General features: G+C 35.0%; 3 protein-coding genes across 3 annotated transcripts; 1 reads left to right on the top strand and 2 right to left on the bottom strand.

Moving 5' to 3' along the window:
* The first annotated feature begins 111 nt into the window (after positions 1-111).
* Positions 112-15,671, top strand: LOC126778502 (proton-coupled amino acid transporter-like protein pathetic). The gene is made up of 13 exons (XM_050502120.1): positions 112-210; positions 2,175-2,207; positions 6,228-6,379; positions 7,218-7,362; positions 7,680-7,807; positions 9,108-9,192; positions 9,379-9,517; positions 12,086-12,283; positions 13,134-13,239; positions 13,707-13,820; positions 14,677-14,776; positions 15,127-15,221; positions 15,543-15,671. Exons 1-13 carry the CDS (start codon positions 193-195, stop codon positions 15,622-15,624), a joined length of 1,395 nt encoding a protein of 464 aa, XP_050358077.1. The 5' UTR covers positions 112-192; the 3' UTR covers positions 15,625-15,671.
* A 2,068-nt stretch (positions 15,672-17,739) lies between these two features.
* Positions 17,740-19,470, bottom strand: LOC126778385 (uncharacterized). Its single transcript, XM_050501875.1, has one exon. The coding sequence runs from the start codon at positions 19,465-19,467 to the stop codon at positions 17,740-17,742; it is 1,728 nt and encodes a 575-aa protein (XP_050357832.1). The 5' UTR covers positions 19,468-19,470.
* Positions 19,471-19,620: 150 nt separating this feature from the next.
* On the bottom strand, positions 19,621-21,458 carry LOC126778387 (ionotropic receptor 25a-like). The gene is made up of 2 exons (XM_050501876.1): positions 19,765-21,458; positions 19,621-19,639 (listed from the first exon to the last, which is right to left on the bottom strand). Exons 1-2 carry the CDS (start codon positions 21,456-21,458, stop codon positions 19,621-19,623), a joined length of 1,713 nt encoding a protein of 570 aa, XP_050357833.1.
* Positions 21,459-23,811: the final 2,353 nt, after the last annotated feature.

Below are 23,811 nucleotides of genomic sequence, written 5' to 3' on the forward strand. Positions count from 1 at the left end.
ATTATGTCAAATGAGTTGTCGAATTATTTCATAAAAATTATAAATAGAGTTATGTCATTAATTATATTATATAAAACAATTAAGTTTAATTGCTTATAAACAATATTTGTACATTCCTAATTTTAAGTCAATGTTATTATGTGACAATATTATCACGCATAGCCAACTTGATTTGTTTTACTAAGAAATAAAATGTCAGCCAATGAGAAGGTAAGAGTAAAAGAAAATTATAATAATTTATATAATATAATTCTTAATATAAGGATATACATATTTATTATACATGAACAATCAGCGGAAACTTTTTTATTATTATTTAACTTAACCTTAATCAATCAGCCTATTTTTTATTGTGCTTTCATGTTTTGTTTTTGTTTTATTTATTTATTTTTCGTACTATTCGTAATTAAATATATAATATTAATAAATTTTTAACTATGTAAATTTCGTAAGTTTGTGTTTAAAATTAACTTAAAAAAACAATTCTATTAAAATTATTAACACTTCCCAACTACCTAAAACATAGTAATAAAGATGACATGGCGAATTTAAATGTACACATTGTGTTCTTAAGTAAGTAATTTACTATCGAACGGCCAGGCAAACGCGACCAAAGTGCCATAGGTACACAGTGGAAATTCCCCACCTACGTACGAAGCGCTTTGAAATTCATCAAAAAACGCTTTGTAATTTACCAAATTCATCATTCGCACTGCGAAACTGTGGAATGCTTTGCCTGAGTCTGTGTTTCCTGATAGGTACAACGTTGGTGTCTTCAAATCCAGAGTGAACAGGTTTCTTTTAGGCAAGCGTGCTACATCTTAGACCGTGTCGATGCTTAAGATCAGGCAAGTTAACGGTCAAACGCTTGCCTATTATGAGTGTAAAAAAAAGTGACTATAATATGTCTTATTGGGAATAAATGTCTTTAAACCTAAAAAATTATGAAGAGAAATAAAAAATACCTCATTTCAATGCCAAGAGGAAAAGATATCGAACAAACCTTATATGTTTAAATAACTTTGCCATATAATGCTACAAACAGTTCTTGGCTAATATAACATCGTTTGTATTGTTTGCAACGCTGTTTCTTTCAATTACTTATTCACTTTAATTTCACTTACAAAGTTGCAATACCAACGCTATTTTTTCACGAAACTATAAGTAATACAATAAATTTTTATTTTACATTACGTCCAATAATATCGTATCATTGCGAATATAGGCTGTTTTAACGCATTAATGCGAAAAAGGTCATCCTTGCTTCACAGGGTGCGGGCCAGCTCCAACAATTTTCTAATCATGATTGCTAACAGACTAGTGTATATTTATAAACCGCTGTTGTAAAGTTTTAGCTAGACCAGTAAATTATATAAGTGGTAGATAGTAGTCTATTTTATTTTTTGTAATTATGTTTATGAGTTTTGTTACTTGAATAAATAAATTATTATTATTTTCTAATGGAATAGGCTATATACGTATAGATAGATATTGGTAAGCAAAGTCTACATCTAACCCCTACGTCCTACTTATAATAAGTATAAATGAGTATTAATGTTATAAATGCGAAAATCTAATTGTCGGTTTGTAAAACTGGTGGTAGAGCTTTGTGCAAGCTCGTCTGGGTAGGTACCACCCACTCATCAGATATTCTATCGCAAAACAGCAGTACTTGGTATTTTTGTGTTCCGGTTTGAAGGGTGAGTGAGCCAGTGTAAATACAGGCACAAGGGACATAAAATCTTAGTTCCCAAGGTTGGTGGCGTATTGGTGATGTAAGCGATGATTAACATTTCCTAATGCCAATTTCTATGGGTGTTGGTGACCACTTACCCTCAGGTGGCCCAGATTCTCGTCCGCCTACCTATTCTATAAAAAAATCATATAGTTTATAGACCCGAGATTGTAATATGTTAAACTTAGCTATATATACTTATTGTTATAAAATAAAGCTTTAATTCTAAGTAATTGCAGATAAAAGCATTCCATCTTAGTTCCCAAGGTTGGTGGCATATGGTGCTAGTTATGATTAAAATTTCTGCCAGTGGCAATGTTGTCAGGGTCTAGGCCCATTTTCTACTGTGCTTTCTTATTCTAAATACAAAAACTAAATTGAATATGTATGAGTAACTTTAAGTAAGTAAGTGTATAAGTAATTTTTTTTTTATTTACAGGCTAAAGAAAACAAAACAGCTCAAAATGAAACTGTGAGTATTAAAATTATTTTTAATATAATCATATACTTATTTGTTATTAATATATACATATATATATTATTATGTTTTTTGTATTCTAATTAGTACATATATACTATGTTAATAACCTTGGAAAATTTCTCATCGCTGTATTTTATCCTTTGTTGCATAAGAACAACAACAACAACAACAAAATTAAATTTAACAAAATTTAACAAAATTCTTCTCGTCGTCCGTACTCTAATGAGGAATACGCTGACATCTTATTTTGCTATGTATATTGTAACGGTGACGCCGCAGCTGCTCGTCGTGAGTATAATCGTCGATTTCCGGATCGCCGGACACCTGACAATAGTGTCTTTATTGGTGTGTATCGTCGAATTAGAGAAACTGGTCGCGTGCAAAGGAGAAAATCTGATTCCGGACGCCCTCGTGTCCGTTCTCCAGATGAAGAAGATGTAATTATTCGTCATTTTCGAGAGGACCCTACAGTTTCCACCAATATTGTGGCAAACCGACTGGGCGTATCTCAATGGAGAGTCTGGTTTACTGTCCACGCGGCTGGATTGTATCCCTATCATTACACACCCGTACACGTGATTGAAGAAGGAGATCCTGCAAGACGTTTAGATTTTTGCCGATTTATGCTACACTGTGATGCAGAAAATCCCAATTTTTTGAGAAAAATTTTATGGACAGACGAGTCAAAGTTTGACAAAGATGGTATTACTAACTACCACAATATTCGATATTGGTCTCAAAAAGAACAGGGAAACCCTCACAAAAAGCGATTAAGCGGTTCCCAAAGACGTTTCTCGGTAAACGTCTGGATGGGGATTATCAATGATAATCTTATTGGGCCACATTTCCTACCTGATAACTTAAATGGTGAAAGTTATGAAAGCTTGCTTAGAGAAATCCTGCATGAGTTACTCGAAAATGTTTCGCTGAAACTTAGGCAGAGAATGATATTCCAGCATGATGGTTGCCCCGCACACTTTCGAATGTCCGTAAGACAGTGGCTAGACAGCAATTATCGTAATAGATGTATTGGCAGAGGAGGACCAATCCCATGGCCAGCGAGAAGTCCAGATTTGACTCCGATGGACTATTATGTCTGGGGGCATATGAAAAGCCTGGTTTATGATGTTTCACCAGTACAAACAATTGAAGAACTCAAAACAAGAATAATGAATGCTGCAAATTCTATTCGACATAGCTTGAGTAGTGTTGTAGTAAAAAGTGAATTAAGAAAAAGAATGCGTATTTGTATACGAAATAGGGGATCTCATTTTGAACACGAATTATGAATAATAAACAGTGTAATTTCGAAAGTATGGAGTAACTAAAAAGATTAAGTATTTTGTTTTTGATTTAAATTCAAAATTGCAATGACAGCTCTGGTTTATCTCTCCTTTTTTACCTATTACCCCTATTAAAAATAATCTTTAACTACTTTGTTGAGGTCCTTTTGTCTTTGATCCAGATTTAATTTCTTAACAATAGCATTTCTTAGAATTTCCTACCTGGTCTCTTTGTTATCTAATTTTCTCCTGAGTTTATAATTGTTACTGTATTTTTTATGTACCGATGGATAGCTAAGGAAACGCAGATGTTTTTAAAATGATCCGCACGATAAGAGCCATAGTGATTTTTACAAAAAAATTGCGAGTAACTTAAAGAATCAAAATTAAAAATCGAAAAGTTGTACAGTTTTGGATCTGTAATTTAAAAATGCTTGAAGATTGTTTCTGTTTTATAACTGGTTATTATTAACTAGGATGTACCCTAGCAAGAAATACAAAAAAAATAGGGAAAATACGTTGATTTTTTTTTTATTGAATTTTAGAATCTTAAACATCCTTTAAATAAAAAAATTATTAAAAAATTAATAACTCGAAAACGATACACTTTTGCATAAGCATTTTGGGGGTCATTTGATAGCTATTGTCCTGAACTATAACCCTTTAAAAGGATCGTGACATATTACCCTGTAACCCTGTATATGACGACACGTTACATATTTTTTATTATTTAATCGATATATTACAAAAAAGCAATTAATTTATGTATTTATAACATTCGAACCCGGTTTACTGGTATACTGGAGACTATAATCGTAGTGTAGGTTTAATATTGTGTGTACATTTTAATAGTGCTGTTACTCATGCCAACAGATCAAATGGATAGCTGAGCTCTTCCAACATATATATTGGATTAATAATTATTATGTAATATGAAATACATCTGACGCATACTTCGCAAAATATCCTGCATTATAAGGCACTTAAGCCACATAAGCTTTAATCAAGTTGTGCCTTTCCATTGTTGCAATTGTCAATTCAGCATTTTATATTACATTTCATTTCGTATTTTATGTTAGACTCAGAGCGCCGTTTAGACGGTTCACTAATTCTGTATCCAGATTAGAACTCGGAACTTAGAATATATGTGTTATTGGATTTAAATCTTGTATTTAGATTTAAAGATTAACGCGGTCGCCATCCTAACAGCACGTATACTGCAATAATATACATATATATATAGATATACGCTAGTAAACGCTTGTAGACAGGCCGGTTGGCGTGGTTGGTATATACTTGCATTTCACGCCGAATGTATTTACAAAAGTAAAGTAGTATATGTAAAGTATCAGTTGTCTGGTTTCCATAGTACAAGCTCAATCTCTTCTTACATCACCAATGTGCCACCAACGTTGGGAACTAAGATGTTATGCTAGTGCCTGTAGTTACACCAGCTCACTCACCTTCCAAAGCGGAAGATAACAATACTAAGTATTGCTGTTTAACGGTAGAATGTCTGATGAGTGTAGTACACCCAGACGGGATTAGACAAAGCCATATTACCAAGTAACAGCATGTACAGTGCGATAAGAAACTTTGGCCAAATGAATTTATTTATTTACAATTTTTTTCGTTATAAATTTGAAATGAACATGATATCAGTATTTTATTTATTAAAATTATCTCATTACATAATATAGCTATCAAGTCGAAAACAGTCATTGCAAATATTTAATTATTTATTTAATATTATCATCTACGTGATGATGTTGCTAAAATGTTTTTGATGTGTAAACATCTTAGCGCTCGGTTCAATTAAATAATATACTTCAGCGAAATGTGATTTATATTGGAAATGTAAAATACTCCGTAGAAATGTAGTCCGTATTTATTTAATAAAAAAAAACACTCTATTTACAAAAGCTTGGATACAAACATAACTAAATTTCGATCCATGTATTGTCCTGGAAATATATTCTCATTAAAATGACCGTAGAATTTCAAATTTAGCCGAAACGCTGATTTACAAAGGCGTCAACTGTGTGACGGTCAAAGTGATTTATCTAGGAATTTCCAAACAATGAACTTAAATAGAAACAATGAGCCGCTATTGCATATTCAACGTGCTCAAAGGAAAATCGAAACAGTCACAAAATATTAAATGAAATCCTAAATTGTTCATATCAGTTTGTAGCGATTAATGATAAGGGAGGTCAAAGGCCTTTGAGCGATTTGTTATACTTTGATATGAATATTATTCAGTGGTTAAAACACGTTAATCTAAAGCGAAGATTATGGGTTCAAACCCGGGTTCGCAAACGAAGCACCACTGAATTTTTATATGCTGAATTTTTTGCTTGTAATAATACTTTTATCTGCTGATGTTGATATGCATCCACGAAATCGCATTTAAACAGTGCGGTGAAATAAACTCCAAAAACAAAAAAGGAACTCATATATTATTTCCGCCCGAGGCTCACGTGTAACGTGCTCACACACGTGAGTATTTAAAGACAAAACAAATAAACGAACAAAATCACATTCGCATTTTAAATTATAGTTTGAATTAAAACTTAATTAACTGTACATTGGCTTAGCAGCTATTTTAATAAATCTAAGACAATTATTTTTTTAGAAATGTTTAGTTTACATTTTAATATTAAATTATATAAAGTTATCGTAACTATATTTTTTTAATAATAATAAAAAATATTCCGTTTGATTTCAGGACGATGATATTTCTTCTTTACGCACTCTAGAATTTGAGGTGTCCGAATATTTGGGTAGAAGTGACAGCACCGCCTACCATGAACTCTATCCCGGTGTTGAGATGATTGATTATGACTTTGTTGGAGAGAGACAAAACCTATACGCCACGAAGTAAAACGTCATATATCCATTATAAAACTCGTTTGTTTGAAATATTACAAACCAGAATAAATTGTAGTGTTGTCATCTTAGTATTGTTATGTTCCTGTTGGAAGGGTGAGGGTGAGCCAGTGTAACTAGGGACATAATATTTAATTTCCTAAAGTTGGTGTTGCATTGATTATGTAAGTAATAACAATAATAATAATATCTTGGGACATAATTCTCACACGGTCATCTGATTTCAAACTAAGCAGAGCTTGTGCTATGGAAACCAGACAACTGATATACTACATATACTACTTTTCTTTTGCAAATACATACTCATATAGATAATTACACCCAGACTCAGGAGAAACAGACATGTTCATGCATACAAATGTCTGTCCTTGGTGGGAATTGAACCCACAACCTTCGGCGTGAAAGGCAAGTATCTACTAACCACGCCAACCGGCCCGCCAAAAGTAATAGTTAATGTTTGTAACGGCGTCAATGGTCTACGGTAGTAATCACTTACCATGTCATAAAAAAATATTACTTTGACTACTAAACTTCACCTATTACAAAAGCAAAGAAAGCAAGATGTAACAAACTCCACAGGTAGTTATTTACTTGTAACTTGAAACTATTGAAAACTAATAAACTTTGTAATTTATATTTTAAGGGTATTTCAATATCTTCATACAAATAACAAAAGTACAATGGGTACCTCTTTTTTAAATAACCTCTTTATTAAATATAATTAAACTTACGGATTTTCCTATCCCCTATTAATATATCTGATAGTTTTAGGTTCTATCTCCGTCTGTTTACACGCTGTGTGGTAAAATTACATATTAATCGCTTTCAGCCTCGTCGAATCGACAGCCCATTTAGTAAAAGGCTGTATCGGTGCTGGTATATTAGGGATACACGAGGCTTACATGTATGGGGGGATTTGGACATCACTATCAGTCACCACGATCTTTGGATTCCTCATTTCATATTGTATGTTAGTAAGTATATATAATTTGGAGAAAACTAAATTATATTTTAACGATGCCATAATATGTGAAAAATACTATTTTTTACATAGAATTATTGGTAGCTAAAATATTACTTGCTAGATAGAACAAGTGCAACTTAAGTGAAAACCACGGGTTCACATTCAGGCTGTGTCTTTATGGGCTTTTTGTGTTTATGTTCTTGGCGATGTCATTAGGAAATCAGCAACCGAACCGCAATAGCAAAACCTGGTGAAAAAATTACAAATCTTTTTAGAGAAGTCTTTGAGTCGTTGTTAAGATAAATTTATTCCTAAAAATATTTTCAGATGTTGGTGAAATCAGCCCAAAAAATGTACTTAAGATTGCGTGTGCCGAGGCTCTCCTATCCTGACTTGGCGGAAGTAGCTCTGGCCACGGGTCCTTTAAAGTTGCGGCGATTCAGTAAGGCATTTAGGTGACATATATTTAACTTTACTTTCTTATATTAAGTGATACTGGTCTTCAAATTCAGGACCACAACCGCACCGGAGCTAGGTACTATTTTCCAATTAGCTTACGATAACACAGTGATGTGCTGTTTTCAGTGATTCGGTAGAAATATCAAGCTGGTTTAATCACTATAATAATATAATGATATGACAGCTTATATTCTGTACTAAATAAATGTCCCGGTTTCGCATGGGTACATTTGATAGGATTTGTATAGAATCCGTTCTCAGTGAACGTCTACGTCGTGAAAAGAAAATTGCAAGTCTATCGGACCGTATTTTGACCGATTACGTAGATCTCGTGATTAGTCAGCCAGTCAGAGGTATTTCGCTATAATGATTGACATATAGCATCCGATAATCGCTCTCACCGTTCGGTGATCATATTGCTTTTCTACTTTTTTAGCATTGAAAGATAGATAGAAAAACGGTACCATAAATATTCTAATAACAATAGCTGATGCTTGAAATAATAAGAGCTCCTAAAATATTTATGAGTTAAGTTCGGTTATAGCCGTTATTATCGAGTTGAAAATATTTTTATACATAATGCTCGCGTTCCATTTATTTTATTACTTTAATATTTATCTTATTACTGAGCACATACATTATCTATTCACAAATAATATATTTATTCATAAATTTGTTCAAAGACACTCTGGTTAACAGACGACGTTATCTCCGACGCCGAAAACAAGATGAATTGTTGAAATTTAAAAACTGGTGATGATTACTTTATTTAAATATTTGGTTACCCACTCATCACAAATTCTACCGCCAAAAACTAATACCTATAATTGTTGTGTTTCATTTGAAAGGGTGAGTGAGACAGTGTAACGACAGACACGAGGGTCATGACATCATAGTACCCAAGATTAGTGGTGTATCGGAGATGTAAGGGATGATAAGTATTTCTTGTGGTGATAATGGTGATGATTATATGATTTGATTAAAAAAAACTATAACATTTCGTCCCTTGCGCTTGGCTTAGTTAAAGACTAAGTTGAAGCTTCTGCCTGCAGATGCCTCACCTATTTAACAACCCTTGTCACTATCATAATTATCCTATTTTTATAAGATTAAAAACCATTTAATACTAAATAAGCTATATTTTTATTTAATATTAGATATGAAAAGAACCAACTGATTTTCCATTACTTTTATTTATCAGTCGGCGACGGAAACCGTTGGCTTCTCAAAACATGTCAAACACGGGAAATAAAAAAAATTAAATACATTAACGTAGCTTCAATTTTTTTTTTTCAGATATCTCGTGGACATGTTTTTATTTTTGGAATTCAATGGAACATGTTGTATTTTCGAAATAATAATTGCAAAGACATTAAAAGAGGTTCATACTTATGTTTATCATTAAAGTAATTGATCGTATTTTCGTTCCATTACTTTTATCATTATCACCAAAATCATATAAATGTCTATTTCCATATTACACATGTTTTTGAAAAAGCAGCAGTGTTTTCTCATCTCTACGTTTAAGCTTTATAGTTTTTTATTTACTTAATTTGTATTTTTTAAGGTACTGGAAGCGGCATCGAGTATTAAAATTTCAATAAGTCTCTATATTTTAATAGTGACACTTCCATTGATAGCGTTAAGCTTGATTCGAAGTTTAAAATATTTGGCACCATTTTCTCTCGCAGCTGATCTGATTATTGGTATATTCATACATTTAAAATTCTATTTATATAATAACTAAGATATTTCTAATTCGAATATTTTGCATATTAAATATGTTATGTTAGCGCCTCTGTGTAGCCCTTAGTAAAACTACATTCAGACATAGATACATTAAAACGAACTTAAGCAATACTGACGTAGTTTTACAAAATTATAATAGATGGCGTTGTATAAACATTACAAACGTTTTTTTAAAAAAAACTATTTAATATTTATTTACTATATTTTGGTGAACAGTTTCGGGGATATTACATCCCCCTGTCTCACCCCTCTACGCAGTTGGATCGCCTTCGTCTTACAGTCCTGGATGTGGACAGTCATTGTAGCGGCGTTGTACAGACATCTCAGTACCTCGATATATCTCCAATCGATATGACATCTCTGCAATGAGTCGAGCACTGCCCAGGTTTCAATGGAGTTGAAGGCTTTCTCGTAGTCCACAAATGCCATACACAGCGGCTGATTGTACTCTTCGGTCTTCTGCACAATCTGCCGAACAGTATGGATGTGGTCCACGGTGCTGTAGCCTGATCGAAAGCCGGCTTGCTCTGGGGGCTGGAACTCGTCAAGTCGTCTGGCGAGACGGTTCGTGACGACTCTTGAGAACAGCTTATACACGTGACTCAGGAGGGAGATTGGTCTGTAGTTTTTCAAGAGGGTTTTATCACCTTTCTTGAAAAACAGTACCACCTCACTCCCGCTCCACGTTTCCGGGGTCTTGCCATGTTGGATGACGGAATTAAAGAGGCTTGCTAGCTCTTTCAGGACCGGAGTCCCGCCTGCCTTAAGCAACTCTGTTGTGATTCCGTCATCTCCCGGAGCTTTGTTGTTTTTAAGCTGTTCTAGAGCCGCCCTAATCTCTCCTTGGTCAACGACCGGGAGCTCCTCGGAGTAATGGCGCATAAGAGGGGCGCGCTGGTCTTCAATACTGATTTTTGTATTAATAAATTAATATAAATAATCAATTGGACTATGTATGGAGTCAATGTAAACGGCGAGTACATCTCACACCTTCGATTTGCCGACGATATCGTCATCATAGCAGAGTCGCTGGAACAACTCACCGAAATGCTGCGTAGCCTAGGCGAGTCTTCCCGGTGTGTCGGTCTCGGTATGAACTTGGACAAGACCAAGGTCATGTTCAATAGGCATGTCGTGCCGGGACCGATATACGTCGAGGGGAAACCTCTCGAAGTTGTTAGTGAATATACCTACCTAGGACAGATAATACAAGTCGGTAGGAACAACTTCGAGAAGGAAGCCGATCGAAGAATTCGCTTGGGATGGGCAGCATTTGGCAACCTTCGTCAAGTCCTCAAGTCGTCTATACCGCAATGTTTGAAGACGAAAGTCTTCAACCAATGCGTCTTACCTGCCATGACATACGGTGCCGAAACGTGGACACTAACTGCGGGACTAGTCCACAAATTCAAAGTCGCTCAGCGTGCTATGGAGCGAGCTATGCTCGGAGTATCTTTGAAGGATAAGATCAGAAATGAGATTATCCGGAAAAGAACCGGAGTCACCGACATAGCTTGCAAAATTAGCAGGCTGAAGTGGCAGTGGGCTGGTCACGTATGTCGTAGGACCGATGGCCGTTGGAGCAGACGAGTCCTAGAGTGGAGACCGCGAATCGGCAAGCGCAGCGTAGGGCGCCCTCCAGCCAGGTGGACCGACGACCTTAAGAAGGTGGCGGGCACCAACTGGATGCGGAAGGCGGAGGACAGGGAGCTTTGGCGCACCTTGGGAGAGGCCTATGTTCAGCAGTGGACAACGATTGGCTGTTGATTGATTACTATATTTTTAGGACAAAAGTTAAATATCAATTAAAACGAACTAATTTATCACGAATTTAACGACATTTCATCAATATACGAAAGGAACAATTCAAATTAGCTAATTAGGCTATAAATTAAAATAAATACCATTTACAGATGATATCGATATCTTGCACTGCTTTCTTAATATATTACACCCCCCCCCACCCCAATAATCGTTACTATAGCCACCGCTAACATAAAAAAGAACAATAGGAACAAAATATGTCCGTGACAGCTACGATAGGTATATCAATGCCAGGTCTATTGCCCAGAGATCGTTAACAGTTTAATAGGGCTTTGTGCAAGCTCGTCTGGGTAGCTCACCACACCACCAACTCATCAGATATTCTACCGCAAAACAGCAGTCCTTGGTATTGTTGTGTTTCGGTTTGAAGGGTGAGTGAGCCAGTTTAATTACAGGCGCAAGAGATCTTAGTTCTCAAGGTTGGTGGTGCATTGGCGATGTAAGCGATGGTTAACATTTCTTACAATGACAATGTTTATGGGCGTTGGTGACCATTTACCACAAGGTAGCCCATATGCTCGTCTGCCTGCCTATTCTAAAAAAAAATTAAGTACTTGCTGCATTTTATAAACAGGTATATATATTTAAACGAAATAGCATAATATGATACCGTCATACTAGTACGCCATACGTCATTTGTTACGTAATTTAAATACTGAAATCAATAAGTATTTAATACTCACTTTAATACCAACTTTCAGCATTATGCGTCGCGACGACAATGTACTACAGCCTAACAATCGCGTCAAATTTAAGCGAACGTCCCGCGTGGAAAAGCATACATGGATTCTTTAATATGCTCGGCGTTTGTATGTATAGCATTAACGGCATCGGTGTAGTTCTACCGATTGAAAATAACATGAGAAGACCACAGTACTTTAATACTGTATTGCAGTTCGGTAAGCGACAGTGAGCAATTAAATATTTTTGAAATCGTACGAATATTTTAAACGCGATGGATGGATGGATCTTGGTTACTTTTTCGTGCAAAAACTAGTAGACGGATTCGGATGAAATTAGGAATAGATATAAACTTACACTGAACTTATGAGTTCAGTGTAAGTTTACCTTTCATACAGGTATTAGGTACCCTATGGGGTACCTAATACCTGTATGAAAGGTTCCTAACACGCAGACGTAGCCGCGTTCGAAAGCTAGTCCAAACTAATATTATAGATGCGAAAGTGAATTTATTTATATTTTATGCTTTTAAGTTTAACTACTCAACATATCGTAAAGTATCGGTCGGAAACGTATCTCATTGGTTACAAGAAGAAATACACCGTTCGGCCATTGTGTGCCTTCCAAGAAATTAATAATCCGGCCATTTTTTTCTTAACAAAAAAATACGTTCTAAGAAAGCCGAGGTGGCCCAGTGGTAAGAACGCGTGAATCTTAACCGATGATCGTGGGTTCAAGCCCGGGCAAGCACCATTGAATTTTTATGTGCTATATTTGTGATTATAATTCATCTCGTGTTTGACGGTGAAGGAAAACATCGCGAGGACACCTGCATGTGTCTAATTTCACTGAAATTCTGCCACATGTGTATTCCACCACTATGCGGGTTGCATTGGAGCAGCGTAGTGGAATAAGCTCTAAACCTTCTCCTCATAAAGAGAGAGAATGCCTTAGCCCAGCCGTAGGGCATTCACAGGCTGTTACTGTACGTTCTAAAATTTGATGATAATACAATGCCATCAATAATGAGTATTTGTTTTTATTTATTTTAATGTGAAAATATTCTAGGTATGCCCATCGTTATATGTTTCGTTATGATAATTGGATTCTTTGGTTATTGGGCTTGGGGAGAAAATTGCCGTTCTCCCTTTACGATACATATGCCGTCGTATCTGTAAGTATGTAGTTGTAAATATTACAGGTAATCATTTTTTTAACTTTGGCTAGCTTATAATTTATTATTATATATTTTGGTTAACTTATAATGCTGAAGATCTCGAGTCCTGGGTTAAACCCCTAAGTTAAGTCAATAAGAAGTTATTTGAGATCTTAAGAAATTCTCATTGTCAGCTTGGGGTTTTAAATTTCTTCTCATTACAAAGTATAAATAGTATTTTTATAAATTGTTTATAAATCAAACAAAATAATAAGTTTCTGTTTATATGAACTGTTTTTATAAATAGATAGTAAATTCTGTTTTTATAAACAGGTTTCTTTTAGGCAAGCGTGCTACATCTTAGACCGTGTCGATGCTTAACATCAGGCACGTTAACGGTCAAACGCTGGCTTATTAATTGTAAAAAAAAATATGTTTTTTAAATAAGACCAGTTCACACACTTTGCACAAAATTTTGTTTACAGATCCCTGCTCATAATGCAAGGGCTCTTAACCATAACCCTAGGAGTAACATTTGCTGTACATTTCTGGGTCCCCTTTAGGATTATTTGGCATTACGTTGGAAAAAACCATGATACGTAAGTTAATATAATCCTATATACTAAATACAATTGACGTTAAACACTAACTGATGATGCTGTCCTCTTGACCGATTTTGGCTGCAGAAAGAGAGAGAGAGTAGCCTACTGCGCAACTCGCAAGACATATTAGATTTCAGACTTCAGGCGCAGAAAAACATAGTAGACATCACCAAGTTTCAACTAGTACTTTTTTTTAAAGAAAAGTTGTCTAGAACCAGTCTTCGTTTGACAAAATGATGATATAAATAAATACAACTTCACAATTAACTTATTGGTAAGGGCGTCTTTTGGGTTTTTTGGTGGCTTTGTAAAGTCATTCAAGCGGTTGTTCTTCGGACATGACCTGTCCTTGCGAGCAATCGTGTCGGCGATGCTTCGCAGGGAATTGGCATGGAGGACCGTAGCCTCCTTCTGTTAGACTGTCATGGTCCAGAGGGAGACGGCGGAGCGGGAACGGAAAAAGGCTGATCCTGCTCGCATAGTCCAGACGCCCGGGGCTTAAAAGATAATGATAATGGGGCTTAAAAGGGATGACCACTCACGGGGGGCGATATTACCTTCGCCTCCTGAGGACAGCTCCGCTGAATCACGAGCGGAGCACAGCACGGGAGAGGCCGCGGATGCGTTATATCAACACGATCCCGCAGCCTCTCCGATCCGTAAAGAGGACGGCCGTCACAGTGGTTTTAGTGGGTAATAATCCCACATAACCCGGTTCCATCCCCATGGGACACGGGACCTTTCTGAAGGTTTCCATAGCGAGAAAAAAAGCGGCTGTTCTTCCCAAAAGGGTAATAGTATATCACAATAAAACAATTCTATTAACGAAATTTATCATTGAATATATTTTCAGGCGTCGTGAATTATGGGAGCGTCTGTATCGAGCCCTACACGTGATGGTGATCGCTTGTTTATCTATAGCTCTACCAAATATTGTTACATGGATGAGTTTCGTAAGTTCAATTATATTCGTATAACCCTTACTTTACCCCATGATAACTAAATCAGCTTGGAGACGTTTTTGCATTTGTAGTGCACCGTCAGCAGATACATACATAAAAAATATTTTTTATATTTTATTATTTTTATTGACAGATACTTAATATTATACTTAGTTAAGGTAATTTTTAATCATAATTTCAGTTATATATCAGAAAGTTTTATATAAACATTTTCGTTAGAACACTTCTTTTATATCATCAAATATGTTCATATATATTTTAATTTTATTATTAAAAGTTTAGCTCTCGAATTTTACAATGATTAAATAAAATTATATCAATTTAACTCATTTCCATTTTAGCTGGGAAACTTCTTTTCGGCGGTCATGGTATTTATATTCCCATCGCTAATAGAGATTCTGATCACATGGAAAGAACCGAGAAAATATCGATTAAGGTAAATAAAAAAGGTAACAACAGTTAAATATTATTGCTATAAACATCTCGTTTTATATCATATATTTTATTACAAACTAGCAAAACTCATGCCAAGCGCGGAATTCATTTGTGACGAAAATCCTTCAAAATTTAACGTATATAATGCCTATTTGAATTATACATAAATAATATTTAAATTATTAGGTTGCAGCAGTAATCTTATATAAAAATTATATATATATATATATATTGAATTAATTGAGACACTTTTATTTTATTTATTTGTATTTCTTTATATTATACTAGTTTTAATGATTCTCAATCTATTTTATTGTTATAGGTGGTCCTTGGTGAAGAATATAAGTCTTGTAATCTTGGGAACAGTTTTATGTGGAGGCGGTTGGGTTTTAATCATATTATGAAATATATGATAAACATATATGATTGTTTAAATTACATTGTAAATAAAATAGTTTTTGTTTTATTATGTCTTCACATAAAATTCGTATTGAAAACGTGAATTTTAAACAAAGATTGCATGTTCCAATTTTGTTGCATAAAATTCCTGGCCTTTCAGTTAATTTGTTATATTTGAAGTGATGGACAGGATGTAATAAGATAGAATGGGAGAACATCGCAAGGAAACCTGTATCTGTTAGACGAAAATTTGCCACAAGTTTATTCAGCAATGCGCACTGGAACAGCGTGTTGGTATATTACATCTTTTTTTTAAGATTAGAGGAAGCCTTTACTCAGTAAAAGGGTTTTAACGTGTGGTTATTTTATACGTACGAGCCGAGATTGACCAGTGGCCAGAACATGTTCAAACCAGCGCAAGTGGCACTAAATTTTCATTTGTGTATATAATTCATCTCGTGCTCGTCAGTGAACGATCGCGAGGCAACCTGCTTTGTCGGATGAAAATATAACTCATGTATATTGAAGCAGTGTAGATCAAAATAGGTGAAAGAAAAGGAAAGAGGAGATCTTTGCCCAGCTGTGGAATATTTTCATGCTTATCCTCTACTAGAAAACATTATCTTAGGTTAATGTAACAATATCTTATCTAAAGTGACTCTCATGAATAGTTATCGAACTCGGAAAATAATTTATTTAGTATATTTATTTTATTTCCAATTACTAATTTCCATTAAATTTAAATGTAAAACATGTGATGAGTGGGTGGTACCTATCAAAACGGGCTTGCACAAAGCCCTACCACCAAGCAAATATATAGAAAAAAAAATACAACTTACTCAATTAAAATTCAGTGACGATTGAACCCGCAGTCATCAAATAAGATTTCTGACAACGCATATAATATATATATATATGTACCATATGTAATATATATTTGTAATAAATTTCAATAATGATTTTATGGTCGAAATTACACAAGGCATGCAATTACAAATGCATTTAATAATTAACAAACGCGTAGCATTTTACAGGTGATAAAATTTATTTATTTGCCATTGCTTATTAACTGAACAAGCGAATCCACATAGCTAATTAGTATATAATACATTCAAAATAGATGTATAATTTTTCGCTTCTATATTTACCAAGTCGCAAGTCCAAGAGTACATCGATTAAGGAGTGTTGATTGGAAACAATGAATGATACTTGTCAAATTGAATGTTATATTAATATTGATATGCAAAATGTGTTGAGACCTAATTAAACTGCTTTTGGAATTTTTAATATAAAACTTTAACAATTTAGGATTTTAAGTCTAATATTACTTTTATTGTCTTGTTTTTTAAAACTGTAACTCGAAAAGTACATTTAGGAATAATTTATCAATCAAAAATAAACCGACATAGCTTACACTTTTATCTTAATTGATGGTCGCAATTTCAAATACAGAAAGTTTTGAACTCCTTAATTTGTTTTTGTAATTTTGTTAAGGATATCGTGAGGAAACCTATATGAATGAAATTTAATATTTCCACGTGTGAATCACCGCTAGAAGTAACATAATATTATATAATATATATTTATATAATGTTCTATGATGTGAATTTACCAACCTGCAATGGTGCACCGTAGCTGAATAAATAGCCAAAATCAGTCAGTAGACGGTCTCACCCTACATGCGTACATAGAAAGTACATAAAATTTTAATTTAAAACACGAATTTTCTCTTAAAATCTCTGGGTCTACTTTAGTTTTTTATTTTCGCTATAAATTATATTTCTTCCAAACAGTATATATTCTAAATATGAAATTCATATTCAAAGTTATATCATTTATTCATTTAAACATTAACATTAAATCTATTATATTTAATACTTAACACAAACAATATTCCTTAAACACTATATATATGTAATAAGTAAAAATCTATTTTCTAGAACCAAAAACACTGACATGAAAATTCAAAATACAAATGACATAAGCGACTAGTTGACTATAATTATTATATTCGATGTCAAACAACAACAAGAATTATGTGAAGTTAATTTCTAATAAACTCCAACAAAATTGCAATTAAAAAATTTTAAAAAGACATATTCGGTTTCTTATCTTTTTGGTTAAGTCTCATTATCTTGGAGTCGACCACAATATGCTTCAGCAACAAAAAATATAACAGACAAAAACCAACCAAAAACCAATAACAACATACAAGCATTAAAATTTTCTAATGTAAGCGGCACATTCTCATTTTTTATTGTTAATTGAAATAAATGTTTTTTATGCCTTAAATATCTCGCGTGCATTAGTTGACAAAATCCAGCTTCCACTAGAATACTTAGAACACGACTGACTGGTTGTGCTAACACTGAATGCTTCTTAAAAAACATGACTGTTGGACTATTCACAATTTTCTCAGGTAAAATTTGCAAATGCCTAGCACCGTTATAATCAATTAAATGTTCGACAATTATTTCTTTATTGAACGCTAATACGAAATCAGATTTTCCTTCTGATATTTCATCTAGAAACTGATAAGCCTGGTCGAATTCCATAGTTTCCCAATTATCGTAAATATAGTTATCATCAGCATAATAATCTCTTAAATTCGCTAGACCACCATATGGATATTTACCTTTTAATACGTCTTTAAAACTTGTAAAATATTCTTCGTAATTGTGTTTTTTTAGTGAATTTATTAGTGCTGCTTGGTAAGCATTTTTAATAACAAAACTAAACCATATCCAACTGTACATAACTAACAAGAACTGACGATTCGACGGATTTCTTAATATTGGTATTCCTAAAAATAATGCCCACGAATAAAACAATAGGCTAAATCTTGTTGGTCCAATCTTGAAAATTTTTCGAAGTCTTTCCCATTTCTTCAAAGTCATTAAGGAATTAATAAAAACGATACCAACAAATGTAAAAAATAATACGATTCTTAAATTGGTTTCCAATGGATTTAAAAGTTTCTGCCAAGCTGGTTTTTGTACAGGCAGTTTTGCAGTCCAAACTATATCCATTGAGTTATATACAAAGGATATTTGAAAATTTCCGTACTTATCAGCGGTTACAGGAAGCGAACACATCGATGCGTCAACGCGATCGTTAAAAACATCACCTAAAGAGCCAGTCCAATTGCCATTATCATATTGACCCCAATCATTTCCTTCCTCCGGTAACTTTATTTCTAACGTAGCATTTAAAGCATTAGCCACAATTCTTAAAATATCCCCGTCACCTCCAGAAGGTTCTAGAGTATCGTTGCTCAAATACATAAACGGCGGTTGCTCGAACGTTGAAACAAGGAGTGAACACTTGTTGAAATTATTTAATTTCTCTGGAAATACGGTTTTATAGCATTCATCTTCTAAACAATTCTCAGAAACATTAACAATATAGGGTTCACTGTTTATACATTTCCCTGGGTGAACGATATCGTATGAAAATGAAACAAAATCTTCCGGGCTTTCTTCTCTCATATATATAACGTTTATAATTCTAACTTTCGCCAGAGTTGAAAAAATTTGATTTTCATCACATTTTTCATAATCATCTGCCGTACATATAATAATGTATTTTCCGGCGTTATCATAATTCTTTTTATCAAGCCACATTACAGTTTCCACTATTTCAATGGAATTTTGACCAAAAATCACAAATTGTGGTACAGGGAAACGATTACGAGGAATATATTTTCCTAGTTTTATAATAACCGATTGCTTATAGATTTTTAAAAACGTTCCCAATGCTAATGTATATTGAAATGCATTGAACATTACCAAAGTGATGTAACGCCAATCAAAATTGTAATAAGCAATTTTTGCTGCTATTTCTCCCATCCGTTCTAAGGAGTAATGTTCTTCTTTTAAAAATATATCCAAGCTATTATTCATTATTAATCTCTGCAAAATTGTCAAAGCTACAGTACTTTTCTAGTCCAAGCTACATCTATAACGTCTTATATACTCGTCATACAAATTAACCACTGATTGCTACATTACGTGTTCAGAACTAATGGTTATTATATTTTTATCATGGTTTATGATTTTGCGTTTAACTGACATTTAGAAAATTAATTTCTATACGAAGTGTCTCTGTTTTGTTTTTTTATATAATATTTCTCAATAATTAATAACATTAATGATGACGTCCAACCAACAAACAAAATCACATAACATCCTGTAAAATTACTTAATTTTATTGGTTTATCTACGTTTTCAGACCTATCGATATTTTTAGTCATGGTGTTATTTTTATAAATCATATCAACCCATCCAAATTCGACTAAACGTTCAATTATTCTATTAATTGGTGGCACTAAAGGTGAAAACTTTTTGAAAAATATTACTGATGGACAATTAATTATTTTATGGGGTAATATATGTAACCTCCTACCGGGTTCTTTTAGAAAAACTTTAGCCGTAGCTAGATTCATCGCTAAAACAAATTTCATTCCTTCAGAGAGATTGAGCATTATCGAATGATATTCATTACTGTCCATATGTTTCCAATTATCGTATACTAAAGAATTATCAATATAATAATCTTTTAAAGCAGAGCCACCGCCAAAGGGATATTCGGCTTGTATTGCTTCTTCTATACTTAAAAGTTCTGTCAAATAAATATCAGTTTTTAATGAATTTATTAAATGAACTTGATAAAATGTTCTCATTAAAAAGCAGTACCAAATCCATATCAATACCAAATAAGATAATGACATATTTGAGGAAAAAGGTGAAATCGGCTGACCCATGCACATTTCCCATGAGGAAAATAAAACTTTATCGGGAATTCGACCAAATTTCATTTTCTTATATATATATTTACAAATTCTTGTTTTAAAAATCAAAACAATAACTATAACAAGTATGAACGAAATTAAAAAAGCAATTTGTGTATCTAATTTGAAAGGTCTTAAAAGTTTACAGTAAGACATCTCCATTTCGGGTGGATGTGTTACCCACCCTAACATGATAGCGTAATAAAAATTGGACATTTGAAAATCCAAGTATCTTGACTGAGTAATACTTGCAGATGTCATTGAAAAATTAGCTAAATCATAATATAAGTCGCCAAGAGAGCCGACCCACATCCCGTTCTCGTCCAGGTTTCCCCAACCATTACCTCGATGTGGTGTCTTTATAACAAGCGTTGCATTTAGTGCTTCAATTAAAATACGCAACAAATCACCATCAGCTCCTGATGGGACACCATCATTGATATTCATGTAAGGCACTTGAATGAACGTCGAAACTATGATCGGACAGCGGTAAAGATTTATGAATTTCACTGGAAACATTTTTTCACAATCGTGACCGTCACTTATACAGTTATCCCAATATTTCAATTTCGTTGGAGGAGAATTTTTACAATCAACTCCAAATTCATAAGTATAGCCAATTGCACCATAGTTTGGTTTATGTTTTATAAAAACAACATTCACAACCTTATGATTCCATAAAATTTTAACAGCTTCTGTCTCATCGCAGTCGTTAAAATCATTTGATTGGCAGATTATCAAAAAATCGCCAATGTAATTGAATCCATTGTCCTCTAGCGATTGTATTAAATAAAGAACATCATTCATAGTTTGTCCAAATAAAACAAATTGTTTTGTGGTATCAGAAAATCTTGGTATAAGGTTTAAATTCGCAACAATCGCAGTCTTGTTATATGCTTCCAGAAAAGCACTTACACCGCATGAAACTATAGAATTAATTAGTACCAAAGTGACATAATGCCATTTAAAATTGTGAAATGCTATTTTAGCCGCACTTTTTGATAGATTCTGTATTCCGTCACATTCATCTAATTGTACATTTGTTTCCATAAGGCTGTTTATCGACATAGCTTTTGTTACGTTCGTGTTAAATAACGGCAATTGAATAATAACCGTCGCTTAATGTACTGATTTTATCGAATTTGGAAATCAGGGTAGGGGTGAAAATTGATTATGGTAATAACGATTACTTTTTGAATTGATAAATGTTACTAATGTTGACATTTTCTTTTATATTTTTTGATTTATAGAAGATATTACTTTGTTATTTTTCGTTAAGTTAATGGTTCTATATCAGAAAACTACTTACAAGTACCGACGTAATAACGACGACGTATAATATAGTATAGTATAGTAACAGCCTGTAAATGTCCCACTGCTGGGCTAAGGCCTCCTCTCCCTATTTGAGGAGAAGGTTTGGAGCTTATTCCACCACGCTGCTCCAATGCGGGTTGGTGGAATACACATGTGGCAGAATTTCGATGAAATTAGACACATGCAGGTTTCCTCACGATGTTTTCCTTCACCGAAAAGCACGAGATGAATTATAAACAGAAATTAAGCACATGAAAATTCAGAGGTGCTTGCCCGGGTTCGAACCCACGTTCATCGGTTAAGATTCACGCGTTCGAACCACTGGGCCATCACGGCTTATAATACTACTACTTTAATTTCACCACCGGTCATCGCGCCAGAATTCTAAATTCCGTCCTCACCACCTCGATGTCTGCAAATCCACAACAACGCGAATTTTAAGGCAAATGCCTTACCAATACTTAAAACCTACCTCGTACAACCACTTTGTGGAACCAGTCTTCGCTGCCGACTTTTCCGAACCGATATGCCATGGAAACCTTCAAGGAAAGAGTGTAGTCTCATTCTTTAAAGGCCGGCAACGCACTTGTAAACCCTCAGGTGTTGCAGGTGTTCATGAGTAGCGGTAGTCACTTTCCAAAGATGAGCAAGTTTGCCTCCCTCTTACTTAAAAAAAAACTATGCAGTTTTTTATGTAAAACATGTATTAACGCGCCTTGAGAGTATGACTACCTCGCATGCCGTGACGGTGAACACCATTACCATTACGTTTTCTTATGCCGTCATATGATGCCGTGGAGTACCGGCTTAGAATAGTACTCCCCCAATCTCATCCCGTGGGTGTAGTAAGAGGCGACTGAGGGACGGGGAAAAGGGGAGATGGGCAGCAGCGTCCCCCCTCCCATAAACATCTTACCCCCCCTACTGCGCTCGCCAACACGCCTGCCCAGCGCGGCGAGTATGGGCAAACCCCTCCATTAATGGCAGATGCGCCCAAAAAAAGGCCCCCAGTTACAGGCAAGCCCGCTAGGCCCGACCAAGGTAGCGGTCGCGGTATCGGCAGGGCAGGGGGTGCTAAGAATCACCGGTTCACGGCAGGCTACCGTATAAAACGACTGAACATGGCAACGTATAATGGACGCTCGATGAGGCTGGACCATCACCTCGCCGAATTAGAAGTAGAGTTAAGTCATATAAACTGGCATATACTGGGGTTATCTGAAGTCCGAAGACAGGGGGAGGACACGATAACTCTAAAGTCCGGTAACTTACTCTACTTCCGCGAAGGTGATAACCTCTTCCAGGGTGGTGTCGGTTTTCTAGTCAAAAAGGATCTCATTAGCAGCATTGTGGAAATCAGTAGTGTGTCGAACCGGGTAGCGTACCTTGTCCTAAAACTTTCCGACAGGTACTCCCTGAAGGTCGTACAGGTATATGCGCCAACTTCGACATACTCTGATGATGTGGTCGAAGCGATGTACGAGGACATCGCAAAGGCCCTCAACGACACCTCGAAGGCCCACTACAATGTTGTTATGGGAGACTTTAATGCTAAAGTGGGAGTACAAGATAGCGGTGAATCGAAAGTCGGACCTTACGGCTTGGGCTGCAGAAATCACAGGGGGCAAATGCTGGTAAACTTTCTCGAAGCGCAGGGGCTTTTTTTGATGAATTCTTTCTTTCAAAAGAAGCCTCAGAGGAGGTGGACCTGGCGAAGCCCCGATAACGTGACAAGGAACGAGATAGACTTTATCATTTCGAATAAAAGGCACATATTTAGAGATGTTTCAGTGATCAACAGGTTTAATACCGGAAGTGATCACCGCTTGGTTCGAGGCACTCTAAATATCAACTTAAAAGCCGAAAGATCGAGAATGATGAGGTCTACTCTCCGACCTACCATGCTCCAAGCTACTCAAGGCTCCGAAAAGTTATAAATGGAACTTCAAAATCAATTCACCGCGTTGGAAACCATAAGCAGCATTGATGAGAGAACCGACACGCTGGTCAAAATACTGCAAAACACATCCCGCAAGTGTTTTCCGCCACAGAGAAGAGACAACGCACCAAAACTCTCTGCTGAGACACT

This window comes from Nymphalis io, chromosome 26 (genome assembly GCF_905147045.1).
Source record: "Nymphalis io chromosome 26, ilAglIoxx1.1, whole genome shotgun sequence".
NCBI classification, from domain to species: Eukaryota; Metazoa; Arthropoda; class Insecta; order Lepidoptera; family Nymphalidae; genus Nymphalis; species Nymphalis io.

Excerpts from the sequence above, each read along its gene's own strand:
- LOC126778502 (XM_050502120.1), top strand. Across the intron at positions 9,518-12,085 it reads CGCAGCTGATCTGATTATTG|CATTATGCGTCGCGACGACA; the intron begins GTATATTCATAC and ends ACCAACTTTCAG. Across the intron at positions 15,222-15,542 it reads CCGAGAAAATATCGATTAAG|GTGGTCCTTGGTGAAGAATA; the intron begins GTAAATAAAAAA and ends TTATTGTTATAG.
- LOC126778385 (XM_050501875.1), bottom strand. The coding sequence starts at position 19,467 with ATGGGAGAAATAGCAGCAAAAATTGCTTATTACAATTTTGATTGGCGT.
- LOC126778387 (XM_050501876.1), bottom strand. The coding sequence starts at position 21,458 with ATGGAAACAAATGTACAATTAGATGAATGTGACGGAATACAGAATCTA.